At 36.1% G+C, this 14,929-nt stretch overlaps 1 protein-coding gene across 1 annotated transcript in view; it reads right to left on the reverse strand.

The window, feature by feature from the left end:
* LOC149076592 (glutamate receptor ionotropic, kainate 2-like) overlaps positions 1-14,929 on the reverse strand; it is a 114,593-nt gene that overhangs the window by 49,805 nt on the left and 49,859 nt on the right. The window contains exon 2 of the mRNA XM_089244187.1: positions 10,643-10,798. Coding sequence (XP_089100313.1) covers positions 10,643-10,798 — 156 coding nt within the window. The remainder of the gene's footprint in view (positions 1-10,642; positions 10,799-14,929) is intronic.

Below are 14,929 nucleotides of genomic sequence, written 5' to 3' on the forward strand. Positions count from 1 at the left end.
TGATTGCAAATCATTCCAAGAGGATTTTTATTTTTTTTCCCCCGGAATTCATCCCCGCATAAACCAGCTGTTTGAACCGTCGTATGAATAGCTTGAGGCAGCGGTTTCAACGCAGGGCCGGCAGGCCACATATGGCTTACAAAGGCCACATTGAGGAACAAACTTCATGTTAAGTTCACAATACGTACACGCACATTCCAACGTGTACCAATTTGTTAGATGTTCCGCAGAAGAATACGGATGAGGTGCATGTGTGGTTTAGTAGTAGTAGGCCACATTTGGCCCTCGCAGCTTTTTGTTTTCGCCCACCTATAATTTAAAGAAAATGGTTAAAAAAATTGAAAAATGATTAATTCTAGAATTAATGAAAGAACTAATTTGGGAATTGATAAAAGAAATAATTCTAGAATAAATGAAAAAAAATACGGAACAAATTGATGAGAAAATTCAGAATTACTGAAAGAAATAACTTTAGAATTTTTGAAAAAAAATAATGTTGGAATTAGTGAAAAAAGATAACTTATAATTTAACGAGAAATAATTTCTTAATTTTTGATAGAAATTATTTCACAATCAATAAAAGAATAATCGCATAATAATTGAAAGAAATGATTTCAAGATATATTGAGAAGGATAATAATTTCAGAATTACATAAATAAATAATCAAAGAATCATTTAGAGATTTCAGATAAAATTAATCTGAATTAATTAATTTAATCAGTAATTAATCAGAAACTTTTTCAGAATCAGTGAAAAAATATTTCAGAAATAATCAAAACTTATAATTAAAAATATGAATAATTTCAGAATAAATAAAAGTCGAATAATTTTTGTCCCTTCTTAACTCGGGTCCTACGGGGGGCCCCTTCTAGTAAGATGTTACTAAATTACACGAGTTGTTGGCCCGAGGGCTTCGTGGGAAGTTTCAATTCGGCCCGTTGTGTCTGCAAGGTTGAAGTCTCCTGGTTTAAGGTGCCTAAAGAGAGGTGGGCTGATTCCATCAAAACCAGTTAATCAAAGTTGATGAAAGTGACGAAAGTGACGCCTTTGCGTTTAAAAAAATGCAAGATAATGACCCCGCATTTCGCTCAAAGATGGTGAATAAATAAGCCCGGGGTTTTAAGGAGTCCTATAGAATAGTGGACAGCAACATCATCTTCACGTCCGTCACCATGCGCAAGCCAATATCAGTACATTATAAGCTATTAGATGAACAAATATCTGTTTGCTATGCGGTCCCGTTCAGCGTATATATGCTTTAATAATAATAAGAAAAAAGGTTTGCTTCTCTGTAGCGTAGTGATCTAGCGCACTCGCACGGATCGCGAGGGAACGGAGGATTGCCCGCAGAGGCAGTAGAATTTTTTTTCCTGAATTCATCTTCGCATAAGGTGTTTAAACCTTGGCATTCCAAGAGTTCAAGAGTTGTAAAGATCCCCATATTTCTTTTAAAGTTCAAGTCAGCAGTTCTGATTACCACTGTGTTGTCGCGTGGGCATCGCAATGGGCTCGCATCGCACGTTCAGTCCTTCATTCGTTCAATCCTCGCAGGCGTCAGAGATTTAGTCGACTGAAGTTGGTATTCTGTAGTTTTCCAAGTTCAAAAATTTCCCATTAAAAAAAAATCTCTCCACAGAGAGCAATCAGATTCCTAATTGTAGGTAATCAGCACACACCTACCTAAATCAGTACTTAATTTCTATACAGAACACATTGCATGCTTTTTTCCGAACATTTTCTTACAGGTTCAATGCGTTAACTATAATACTCGTTAAGCAAGATTAAATGTCGAATCAAGCAAATCAAATAATTAAATTACACTACTTAGCATCTAAGCAGTATAATTTAAGCATATTTTTTCTTTGCACCAAGTACCTAATTTTTATATACTGCAAAAAGCGTCTCAATAATTAGGCAGCTCTTCTTCTTAGTGTCTCTATTCTTCTTAGTTCTCTATTCTTCTTAGTGTCTTTGTATCAGTTTTGAGTTTGGTTCTGTTATATAGTCACCGATGAAATTTACTCTTCACTTAAATCAAAGTAAGATGAAAGGGGGGGGGGGAGAAAAACATTTTATAATCATTGGAGCTGCTTACCTCGTGTGTTAAAATTCGGATTAAGCTAGCATTATTGTAAAGAAAGACCAGGGAAAGTATATAAAGGGGCAAAGAGGGGAGTATAGGTACGCATTATTACATGGCTGGAATCGGAAAAGAAGAGAAAATGGAATCTGTCATCACATTTTCGCTACAGAAGATTGAGCTGCTGCTGCTGTAATGAACAGAACAGTTGTTCGATAGCAACTTCCTTTCAATGGTTCGATTTTTTTCCTCTCACATCAATAGATCCTTCGAAAGTGGCAGTTGCTCGTATATATGCTTTGCTTTCCTCCAGTTTATCTTCTTTCCTTCATTTTCTCTGATTTTTCTGCTCCGAGAAAATGTGTCTAAGGATGTTCAATTATCGGATACTTTATAGCTAAGGCTAATTTTCTTCTCCTAAGGCTATTCGTACATGATGCGGGATGACTTTCCTCTCTTTTTTCTTACTTTTCTGTAACGTGGACATGGTTTTATTTTGAAATAGAAGGATAAAACGTCCCACGAAGAAAGTTTATTATTATTTTTCAATGCAGTTACAAAGAATGTAATGACGATGTACGACCCTTTCTGTATAAAACTTAAGATTTAGACAAAGAAGTTTCAATCTAACAATATTTCAATTCATGGGTTCTTTTTGTCTCTGGAATTTAAATAGAACTTCGAGAAATTTCATTAAAAGCTATGAAGGGGAAACTAAGATTCTAATATTCAAATATTTGTGTAAAAGAAGAGTTGTGGAAAGAGCAATTTGAAATTTTGTGCACCTTTCATCGCTGACGGAAATGGTTTTGGCACGCTTAAGGTTTGGCATAACGCATTCATGAATAATTAATAACACCCTAATTGGGCACGATCGAGAGTTTTCAAGGCGTCCACGAAGTACTGACGGAGGTTTGAAGGTAAAGAAAGTAGACGATGGAAAATACATTTTCTCTAGACCACAGGTATATCTCCGTTAAATCGCGAGGTCGTTATCTGCAAAAATTGCGAAGAGCCTGGAAAATACTGTCAGCTTAGTAAGGCAAACTAATACTTAAAATAGACGATCCACTTATTTAGTTTACTTTCACCATAAATCTTTAGACATTTTGCGATAAATCAAGTCCGTAAAGATGTATTTACAGGTTGGAGATCTGTTCACAAAAATTCCGCGCAACTTGAAAGGATCGATGTTTCAACATCCCTAAGGGTGTGCATTTTCTGCTCAACTTCAACGTGAAAGATGAAAATTGACCCTTTAAAGTTTCTCCGTCAAGTATAGACTATAAAAGCGGTCATATATTTTAGGGCATCGACGTCCTCGTGCTATGCATTGTACTCGAGGGGTTTGTGGTTTGTTAACCTTCCCCATCAGTGTGCGAGGATGTCATGAAATATTTTATTGCCAACGCGCACTAGACGAATATGAAACTTTAGTACATCAAGTCACAAGCTGACCCATTAAAGAGACTTGCGTTGCACCTGTAGGATCTTATATGGTGAAAGATTGAGGCGCTGTAGAGTCGCAACCAGTTTGTGTAAGGGCGAAACAAAAAAAAGGAAAGCAAAAGTCAGAAGTATTCATTTATTACTCCTCGAAGAAATCGAGTAAGCATAAGTAGACGACGTACCTTTCGAATGCCAAATACTCCTAGATATACGCTTCATACCAGAGTGTTACAAACTTTCAGCCCTCCGAAACCTTCTTTATCTTATTACCCCTCTTCTGAGAAAAGTATATTTCTACCTTAAGCCAACCTATAAGATTGATACCTATAGTATCTATTGTACCTTCTGTCTGCTCCAGCACCTCCCCTCCAGGAGGTTGCCCACTTTTGGAAAAAGAGACACTGTGCTCTATTAAAAATAATATGTTCGATAGAGTAAAAAAGAAACATAGGGCTTTCCGTTCAAATTTTCAGGAGGCAGTAATTGTTAGATCTTCAACAAATTGTATTCAATTCATCACAAGTTAAAACAAAAACAAAAATATTTTCTTTAAAAGTTAACTCGCTGTTCTTCCCCGCACTAAACCACTTATCCTGTATAAGATTTCACATTCAAAAGCTGAGTTTAGTTTTTCTCGACGCATGAGAAATAATGATGCGAATAATACAAACATTCAAACTCGGTAATAACGACTAATATTATTAAAATATACTCTTGAGTATTTCCATTGAAAAGGTTAATATTCCGGGATCGCACGCGAAGAAAAAAATCCTTTCATTCTACTAACGCGCTGTGATTTAAAATCATTCATAATTTGCATAAACTTCTTGATCATGCGATAATCATACCAGAAAGTTTTCCTTTTTTAGTTTCTTTTTTCTTGATAACGAAAGTAAAAAAAAAAAAAATTAGCAACAAAATGCTCTCCAAAGATGAAAACGGAGTGCAGAAGTAGAATATTCTAATTCAATTTGAACGGAGAGGGGGGGGGGGGAGCTACGAATAGTAAAGGATTAAAATAAACTAATTGCTTAGGATGTGAAACGGAAGAAAATTTGGACTTTGACTTAACAAATAAAATACTGTATAAATGAGTTAATTCCAATGAGGGAAGTAATTTACTCTTCCTTTCTCAGACGCTAACTGGATTTACCATGATTTTCTTGGCAGAACAGAGTAGAATTAAAAAATATTTTGTAAAGAAAAACTACAAGATTACTCGCTTTTGCGAAGTCTTAATTTTTTGTCATCAAACAAAATAGCTTCAGAACTTATTTTCTAATTTTATGACGCATTACTTTATAATGTACAGGGTGTCCAATAAATTTGTAAAAAAATCATAAAAATTGAAGGAATTGGTGTATTTGAATGCGGTTTGCGAAAAAGTTAGTCTGACGAAGGGAATTTTTTTAGTAAGGAGAAATCAATTAGTTCCAATCTTTGCCGATAGAGGATACTACCCGAAAATAAATCACTAGAAATATGCAAATCAAAGTCCTGTAAAATGCAGGATGTACGGCTAACAGCTCATTTCTAAATTTTCCTGTTTCTGACGCTTATATGAATTTCTCATTGCAATGTAGACATTAGTGGACAACACCCTATTAGTGAAGTGGTTTTACTTCAGCTATGAATCGTTAACTGAAGCTCTACAGACGTTTAGTACACAAAAGAGATTGAAGAATGGTTGGTTCAGGTCTAATCACTCGTGCCGTAACGCCCTCTAATGAAAAAAATTGAACTTTCTTCTGTACCCAAAAAAATCCCCCCCCCCCCATTCGTCAGAATAACTTTTTCACAAACAGCATTCAAATATACCAGTTCCTTCAATTTTTACGAATTTTTAATCTGTATAAAAATTTATGAGACACCCCATATGCCAAGTAACTAATTCTATACCGCATGCAACTATATTCCATCATTTTTTTCAACTATAAAAATGTGGAGCCATTGGAAAATGATACATATATATATATATACTTTAAATCAATAAATACGAACATGAACAAAAAAAAATTATTTTAATCGTACTTATTTCTCGGAATATTTGCTTACGAAAAATAATTTTAGATCTTTTCATGATTATGTTTTCAAAATGGGCTTCTGACACCCTATGTTTTAAAAATTATTTTCCAACTTTTCTAGCGGTGGTTTTGTTATGGAAATATTTTACAGTTTATACGGCACTTATGTTTGCATTGAATAATTCTATAGATCACGGCGCTCCTGTTTTAAAATTGGGTTTTTAGCTTGCAGAGCTTATGTTTATGAAATAATTGTGTACCTTTTGCTGCTGAAACGTGCTTATGTTTTTTCCTTATTGACTTTGAAATATATTTTTTTAAAAACCTAATCTTTTCCGAAAAAAATCCCAAAAATATTTACTGGAAAACTCCTAACTTCATTCAATAGTTCACTGGTTATTTTTTAAAATTCAGTGAGAATTATTATTGATCATGCAGTAGATGTTCTCTCTTATAGCTACTTATTTCTAGAATAGAAGGATCATAGCGTTATAGTCAAGTTTTGCTAATATCGCCATACCTCGGTTAATAAAAGTAATTCATTTCGGAATCACATTCGTTAGAAGAAGCAGGATTCTCCCATACGCTTCTATGGATAAACCGTTTAATTCGTTCGAGGTACTTCCGAAAATTTGAAGATGTTAAGTTTTATGAAACACTAAATAAGCACCGTAAAAAAAAATACGCCAAAAGCTGAAATGAACAGCTTCCCAACTGGATAAAGGAAAATTTAAAGGAGAGATACCGAAGATCTTTTTATTTCACACTATGTATGCAACCCATTCGGGTTTGTGGGTGTTCCTTTTATGTGATATGATCAGCTAATTTCTGTGTTTCGTGTATGCAGATAGAAAAGGTAATCACTTTGAATGTCTAAAGATCGTTCAGTTTTATGCTGGTATGGTATGGTTTATTTAAGCTTATAGATGTTTTTCCCTTTTTATAAAATGCATTTTTCCTCTTAGCTTATCATACATTTGATACGAAATGGCTCAAAAACTTTCTGGAAAAGAAATACATATAGAAGTGTATTTGGAAAGTGCTTCTGGAGTGCTGCGGTTCATGTAAATTAATTGGCATCGAATGCTAGTAATTCTGATGATGATTGTGCGGAAGTTCAGTTCACTCCGTGGCTGCGTTATGTGAGCACATACACTATCTACCAATAAGTATTTGGACACCTGTGATAGAAAAGAAAAACTAACTTTATTCAAAATCAATAGTTGGTATAGCCTCCACGAGAGGCAATTACAGCGTGAACCCTCCGGGGCATACTTTCCACAAGTCCTTGTGTGACGGCTAGTGGTATTTTCTTCCAGTCGGCTTGGAGAAGACATGTCAGTTCCTTCACCGATTTTGGACGGGTAGGGCACCCCTTAATTCGGCGATCCAACTCGTCCCAGAGGTTCTCGATAGGGTTCAGGTCTGGGCTCTGGGGCAGGCCCGTCCATTCGATGAACCCCATTGGCACCATACCAAGCCTTGGTTAACCTCGCAGTTTGACAGCTGGCATTGTCGTCTTGGAAGTAACAGGGGTCCACCCCGTAAAACTGCCACAACGTAGGAAGCACATTGCCATCCAAAATAGTGCAGTAGGCATCGGCGTTAAGCTTACTATGAATGGGGACCAAGGGTCCCAGTCCATACCAGGAGAAACACCCCCAGACCATAATTCCACCTCCGCCGAACTTGACTGTTGGCACAATGCATTCTGGCAGGAGACGTTCTCTAGGCAGACGCCAGACCCAGACCCTGCCATCCGAACGGTAGAGGGTGAACCTTGATTCGTCGCTCCAAAGAACCCGTTTCTACTGATCTACGGTCCAATTTCGATGTGCTTTGCACCACATTAACCGAGCAACGCGGATGGACTTTGTGATCAAAGGCTTATGGGCAGCAGCACGACCATGAAAACCAATCAGATGTACTTCCTTACGGATGGTATTCATTGAAACAATACTCCCGGATGCCTGTTGAAACTCCTCGCGGATGAGGGCCATCGGTTGGGTGCGGTTCTTCCGAATTTCTCCGGACAGCACCCGCCAGTCTCTATCTCCCAGTTTCGTTGGTCTGCCGACTCGGGGCAAATACCGACAACACAGCTCACTTCTTAATCACATAGGCCACTGTCGATTTTGGGTACTTCAGCTCGCTAGATATGTCCCTTAAGGATCTGTCATTTTTTTGATACCCGATTATTATACCTTTCTCGAAATCAGAGAGCTCCGAACTACGCGGCATCTTGCATGCGACTAATGCCGATGTTGTTTCCTACACGATATATACAGGCGGAGGGCGTGACGTATCTCAGGACCGCAGATATCGTCATTTGCATAGGTGTCCAAATACTTATTGGTAGATAGTGTATATCCATTTCAACTAAACCTTTCGTTAGGCGAATCTAGAGACCTTGGAATACTTTTTCATCAAAGAGTCTTAGCCGAATCCGTATTTGTTAGTCTAGGTAGAAGTGCCGCGAAAAAAATTTACGTTAGTTGAAACATCTGTAAGCCGAGGTATCACTGTACACTGATGCGGATCTTACGCTAAGCTCACAAATATGTTATATATTTTTCTTACTGCTCCTCTGTTCTCTTCCTACGCCTCTCACCAAGAAGAGATACTAAAATTGAATCAAGTGTGGCTTGCTATTCAATTGGAATTCAAGGCATTCGTGTCTTGTGACGGATGTATTCTTGGCTCTACGAACAAAGTACTCAGAGAGAATACTTTACCTCGATACAATGCGGGCCTGTCTTACTCTGGACGAAATGTTTTGTACTAGCTGTCCTACTTCGAACTTATTAGGTATTTTTAAAAGATTTTGGACTTTTTCCGCGGAGCTCGAAGAATGTTTAAATCGTGTTAAGGAATTTGTTCTTTTCTTTAAAATAAGATCTCGCTACTATTAGTAGCTTTAGCAGTCGTTTCTATTTTTGTGAAAGTCATTCAATAAAAAAGTCTAGGATGCTCCAGAGATGTTGCGACGGAAAAAAAAATCCATCTTGTAAATAAAGAGAGAGAGAAAAGTTTAGTCGATAGACACAGCTTGAACTGCCGCAATCTTTCTCATGCTTGTAGAATGTTATTTATCGTATGTTCTGAAGGTACGCTGGAACTAACCCATGAAAGGTCATAAATTCACAATAAATTCATTTCATATATCTATGAAATGAATTTCATATAATATGAAAAAAATTAAAAATAGTCAATAATCTTAAATTTTTTTAACAATTTAAAGTAGGCAATAACAGAAAAATGTGATTAAAAATTGAAAGCTGTGTATGAAAATTGAAAAATTCAAAATTGAAATTAATCGAAGAATTCAAAAATGAAATTGATCTAAGTCATTGTCAAAGGCTCTCATCAGGGGGGGGGGGGACACCCTGACATTGTCTCAAAGTAGAACGTTTCTGAGAGCATCTTGAGCCCGAGGCCTCAATGAATGCTCGATCATTAGTTAGGCTAATTATGTAGGCTTATTATTAATTTCAATTTTGAATTTTTAAACTTTCATATACAGATTTCAATTTTTAATCACATTTCTTCTCATCATCAATTTTGTTTTTAATTTTTCATTTAAACAATGAATTTTTAATATATATACATATATTTACTTATTTATTCACAAATAAAACTTAATGAAAAAGAATTTATTTGAATCGGGAAAATAAAAAACATTTACTTTTTATCTACTGACGGTACTTTAAAGTACCAGTTTAGATAACTTGTTTTACGTTTGATACTTGTTACTAATTGTTTGAAAAACCGTATTTTCTATATTGTTTGTCTGTAATTAGAACTAAAATTATATGCTAAAGAATTTACGTGATAATTATTTGTCATTATTATTATTAAATTCATATTTTGATTTTCATTTATTATCATTTTCTTCTTATTACATTTTCCATAATGTGGTAGATAAAGGGTAAACGCGAGAGTTTCGATTAATTTCTTCAGGTTTTAGCAATGGAAATGTTAGGTATATTTTACGGAAAGTGACGTACGAATTTTGCGCATCACTCACGAAAGTTCTCATATTAAGCTGAAGTTAGTAATTGGATCATTTCGAGTCAACCGCCCATACTCGTCTCCAAACCAAGTGACCTTAATATAATCTGATTTGATCCGTTTTATTAAATGTAGGAGACGAGGTAGATGTCTAAAACTTAAATCCAGAGGAAAAAAGTAGACTGACATGTAGTGGTTGGTAACTGCTGCTTTGTCACTCGCTGTAGATTTACTGGAGGGGAACATCTGTCCGGTAAACACAATGTTTATGGCTTACCCATAAAAGGACGAAGAAGAAAGAGGCTCAAGAGAGGTTTCAAGCAAGGACGTTTTATTGATCTGATATGAAAGACCCACGAACACTTCTTTTCCTTCTTGTTGGCTCCCAAAACTTCGAGTCAGTTCACCGTTGCGCATCACAATTATTGCTACCATTTCTTAGCCATCGTTAATCGAACTCGGCTAGATTGCCCCCCTATGCGACCCGTATATCCATTTCGCTTATTCACATCCTTTCTCTTTCGTACGTTGGAATCGAAAAGATGTTTTTCCCCACAAGGAAACGCAGTTTAACGAGTAATTCTTTGTGAATTTTTCAATCGACAGAATTTCCTTAATTCGAGCATTTTTGATGTAGTATAGTTTATCATGATTTATTTTACGTTGAAAACAAAACAAGGAAAATGTTGTGAAAACCTACTACGAATATCGCGAATATTGCATCTTGATGCAGAAAACTAACTGAATAAGACAATTTTCAAGAGACCATTAACTCGATTTCACTTTACGCTTATGTACATTTTAAGATGTGAATGGAAAAAAAATTGTTTAATTTCATGTAATAGAAAAGAATTTTCACGCATTTTCATCTTAAAAGAAAATATACGTATTCAAGTATATATATTATGTATTTTTTTATGATTAACATTCAAAAATTGTGAAAGTAACAATTCAACATAATGCCCAGAATCTGAAGTGAAACCGATACGTTTTTTCTTTCTCATTCATATGTAGATTTTTCTTTTTTTAACACCTTTATGCGTAAATTTATTTTTATAAGTAAACTTACACCTTTACCTTTTTTAGACGCCATGAAGCTGTCATGTTTCTCGAGCTTTTCGACTGTGACTGTGAGTCTACTGTTTGGCAATAAATTCTGATCTGCGTTGACGCGATCCACTGCATAGCGAAAAGCTAATTCAAGATCTTCGTCACCGGATTCAAACAAAGCACCTGTAATACACAATATAAATGCGTTCGTGAATTGTCAAATACAAATACAAATACAACGCCACAACAGGCAAAATGCCCAACGAGGTAGCTGAGATTAATCACATGTAAATTGGATAATCGTAAATACATGTTGATGTACATCGGTGAGTTTGGAAAGTGATGATGAGTAGAGCTGAGATATCTATGATTTGGATATCTTTTACGCATTTTGCATACGTCGATATTTTTACGCGATAGAGCATTTTTTCATGATTTTCAGTAATTTTAAGGTGGTGTTCAGCTGAAGCTGGTTTTCTGTGGTTCCCAACTTCAAGACGTGAATGCGAGCCGATCTCCCCTTTTAAAAGCCTCGCACAGAGAGCACAATGGCAATGGTTTAAATAATAATTTTTTGCGTTTAACTCACAATTATAAATATAGACGGCAGCACTGAAAATTCACTAGATACGCAATTAAACTGCTGGGTGCAGACACATTTCCAGCACAACTCAATCGGTGGTAAATTGCCAAAGGCGATTGAATGCAAATTTATTAAACTGATTTTCAGTAATTTTAAGGCTTTTTTTTGTAATTTTCAGTAATTTTAAGGCTAAAAATGCCTAATCCTCAGAATTTAAGGCATATTTTCATGTTTTGGACATTATTTTGCATATTTCAGCATAACGATGAAGAGGGATCCCCCAAGCTCTCTCTCTCTCTCTCTCTTCCCTAGCTTGATTTCCCACACTTGATGATTCTTAGCAATAACTGGCAATTTCGCTTACCTTTGATACCGTCTTTGGCAATGATTGGCAATCCTTCGGTGATATTAGTAATTATTGTCAATTCTATTTGCGTACCTTTGGCATAGTTTTTGACAATGATTGACGATGCCCTGTGATTTGCCGTATTGTTCTCGAGGAAATGTGGGCAGCCTATTTATAAAAGTATATTTTTAGGTTTTTGCGGCATGTTTTCAGTTTTTTTGGACATAAATGCATTTTTATGGAGCATATTCTGTTGGTGTTTAGGTTATAAAAATCCTAGCGTTAGTGATGAGAAATCAACTAAGACTCGAGTTATCACCCCATTCATGTTTAAAAACAACTATGATATGCAGGGTGTTTCGGGAAGAGTGTCTGAAGCGTTTGTGATTAAGGTTAAGAAAAGTCAATCAAATACGAAAAAACTCGTCTACGAATCAATAGTAATGATGAACTAAGAAATACTCGGTCAAATATGCGTTATATACCGTATAACACGTATTACAAAAAAAATATTCTTTCAAAGCGGAGTTGATGATCTTAATTTATATCTAAGTAAGGCCTATCACACAAATAGGTTACATCAATATTTTACTCCTGGTATCCTCGGCACATCCGCAATGCAGTACAGCCATTGAGCGCCATCAGGAATGATCTGTTTTGCCGTTATGTCTAAACGAAATTGAACTCTCAACTTATTTTACGGGGCACGTACCGGAAAAACAAAACAAAACAAAAACAAAAACTTCTGCCCACAGAAAGCAGCGTTGATGGTAGTAGAGAAGATGGTTGGTAAAGGGAAGATGCTGCTTTCACAGCAATCGCCATCGTCATCATCATCATAGTTCCTGAAATAACGTTTTCTCTTATCCTTTCTGTTTTGCTTTGTCTTTGTTTTTCTGTTCTGGTGGATTTCCCATTACTTCTACTCTTCGGATCGTGGAGCATTATTTGTTCGCAGCGAGACGGAATCCACGCGGAGATAAGTTACGGACGTGAAAATCACTTTTCCTCCGTTTCCCGGGACTCATCACGGGAATTCCCGCAAACACAAACCAACTATATAAAGAAGTACCAAAAGTATCCAGGAATCGAGATAAGATAGAACAGTAAATATAGGTAACTATCGAGAAATGCTATGCACTGAAGAATTATTGCCCTTCTTAATTTCCCGTAAATTCTGTGACCAGTTTTATTTCCATTTTAATTTCTGAGAAATTTCGCCTTTTCTTATGGGGGGGGGGGGCTTGAAGGGATTGAGCCGAACAAAACGTGAAAAAAACCTGCGAGTAAAAAAGACTGTAAAACAGTTAACGCAACATTAATACATACTGTAGTTCCCCAAACTTTCTGTCCCATCACCCTCTGCTTCAGAGAAAATTTTTCTCTCATCGCCTCCCAACTCAAGCGAACGCATAGGATCCCATGTTATACACGTAGCTTCTATCGCCCCCTGGACATTTCCATCAGCCACCAGGGAGCGATATTGTCCAAACACTGCCTTAATGCATCAAATCTTTTGCAGACACTGGCGGGACAAAAAAATTCGACCGTAAAATAAGGGTGACCATAAACAAGGGGTTCCCATTGAAGCCTTTCAAATAAATCATTTTGACAGAGAGAGAGAGAGAAATAAACACAGTTTCAATAGCATAAGTCATAATAATCAAGTCGACTTAAGCCAATGAAGAATTATGAACTATATGATGTTTTCTTTTAAGAGCATTTTGAGGAAATGAAGCAAATATTTCTTAGACATTATGATGTGAAAATCCTATATAACAATACCCTTCTATAACGATAATCACCTATATAACGATATCAATCTCTGATACCGATCTATTTTTCATAGTGTTTGTATGTTCCACGTATAACGACAAATCTTTTATAAAGATCCATTTCACCACTCTCTTTCTTATCGTTATAAAGGTGTTTTTGTACATTTAACCAGAAAAAAATATTTTTTTTTTATTTTTTTACTTCCTAAAATAATTTTTACATTCATTATGAGAATTATTATCTAAGGATTGGTTTCTAATTAACTAACATTTTCGAAAGAGTTAACTCACTAAAAGTAGATTTCGATTTTTTAGTATTTGTTTTATATGTGATGGCACAATCAGCTAAGAACTTGCCTTTTGAAAAGGATATCCATACGATTTTTGTTCTCACCTCAACGTGTATAGGTTCCTTTACCATCTATATGCCCATTTATGCATACTTTCTATGATGTAACCATGAAATGATAGATTAAAAAACGATTACAAGATATGCAGAAAACTGGCTACATGTAGAGATGCTGACTTTTTGGAAAGATAAATTTGTCTCTGCCTTGATGGGAACTCGAACCCACACCCAGTTGCACGCAGACCGAGTGCGCTACCACTATGCTATAGAATCAGATAGAATATTCCCTCCTAAGAATCGTATATGTGCCCGATGGCACCGTGCGATGGAAACCGACAGCAATCAGTTAATAGCTCGTAAATGGCGAGATGGTGACATATACGTTGAGAAATATGTCCTCTCCACTTAATGATACAAGAAAACTTGCTATATGTAGAGATACTGATTTTTTGGAAAGAAAAATTCATCAGTGGTAGCGCACTCTTCCAGTATACAAGAGGGTGTGAGTTTTAATCCCCGTAGAAGCGAAGATGAATTTTTCTTTCCAAAATACCAGCATCTCTACGTATAGTCAGTTTTCTTGTATTAGTGAGTAAAGAAGACATCTTTCTCTACATATATGTCACCACCTGGTGGCTTTGGTGCGATTTACGAACCATCAGCTGATTGCTGTCTCTCTCCATTGCACGGCGACGTTCAAAACATATACGCTGCAAGGAGGGAATATTCTATCTGCATCTATAGCGTAGTGGTAGCGTACTCGTCCGGCGTACGAAAGTGTGGGTTTGAGTCTCAGCAGAAGCAGAGATGAATTTTTCTTCGCAAAAAATCAGCATCTCTACATATAGCCAGTTTTCTGTATATCTTTTATTTGGATGGTGTACGGTTTATAAGTGTGTGATCTTGTATATCAATCAGTGTGTGTGTGTGGAGAGGTATAATTTTCTAGAAAAGGAAATTAATTTCCCAATTTTTTCGTTGGGCGAATTTTAATTGATTTTCACCTTAGTTCAAACAAGTTCAATTATTATAAATGAAACAGTAGTTTTAGATCAACATGAAATTTCCGTGGCTTCACTCTTGTCTCGTAATTTTAAAACGTCATCAGTTTGTTATCGGAATGAAAGTAAACGAACATGTTCAAATGAGCTCATATGTTTTCAGAGATTCAGAATATTGAAGAGAACAACCAGAGAAACAGTGTTTGAACATCTGTGTTGTTAGAGAGTCAACACTTTCGGTGCTAAAATATGCATGAGAA

This window comes from Pholcus phalangioides, unplaced genomic scaffold (assembly GCF_987345545.1).
Source record: "Pholcus phalangioides strain wild (caught in Gottingen) unplaced genomic scaffold, Ppha-v1.0 ptg000015l_1, whole genome shotgun sequence".
NCBI classification, from domain to species: domain Eukaryota; kingdom Metazoa; phylum Arthropoda; class Arachnida; order Araneae; family Pholcidae; genus Pholcus; species Pholcus phalangioides.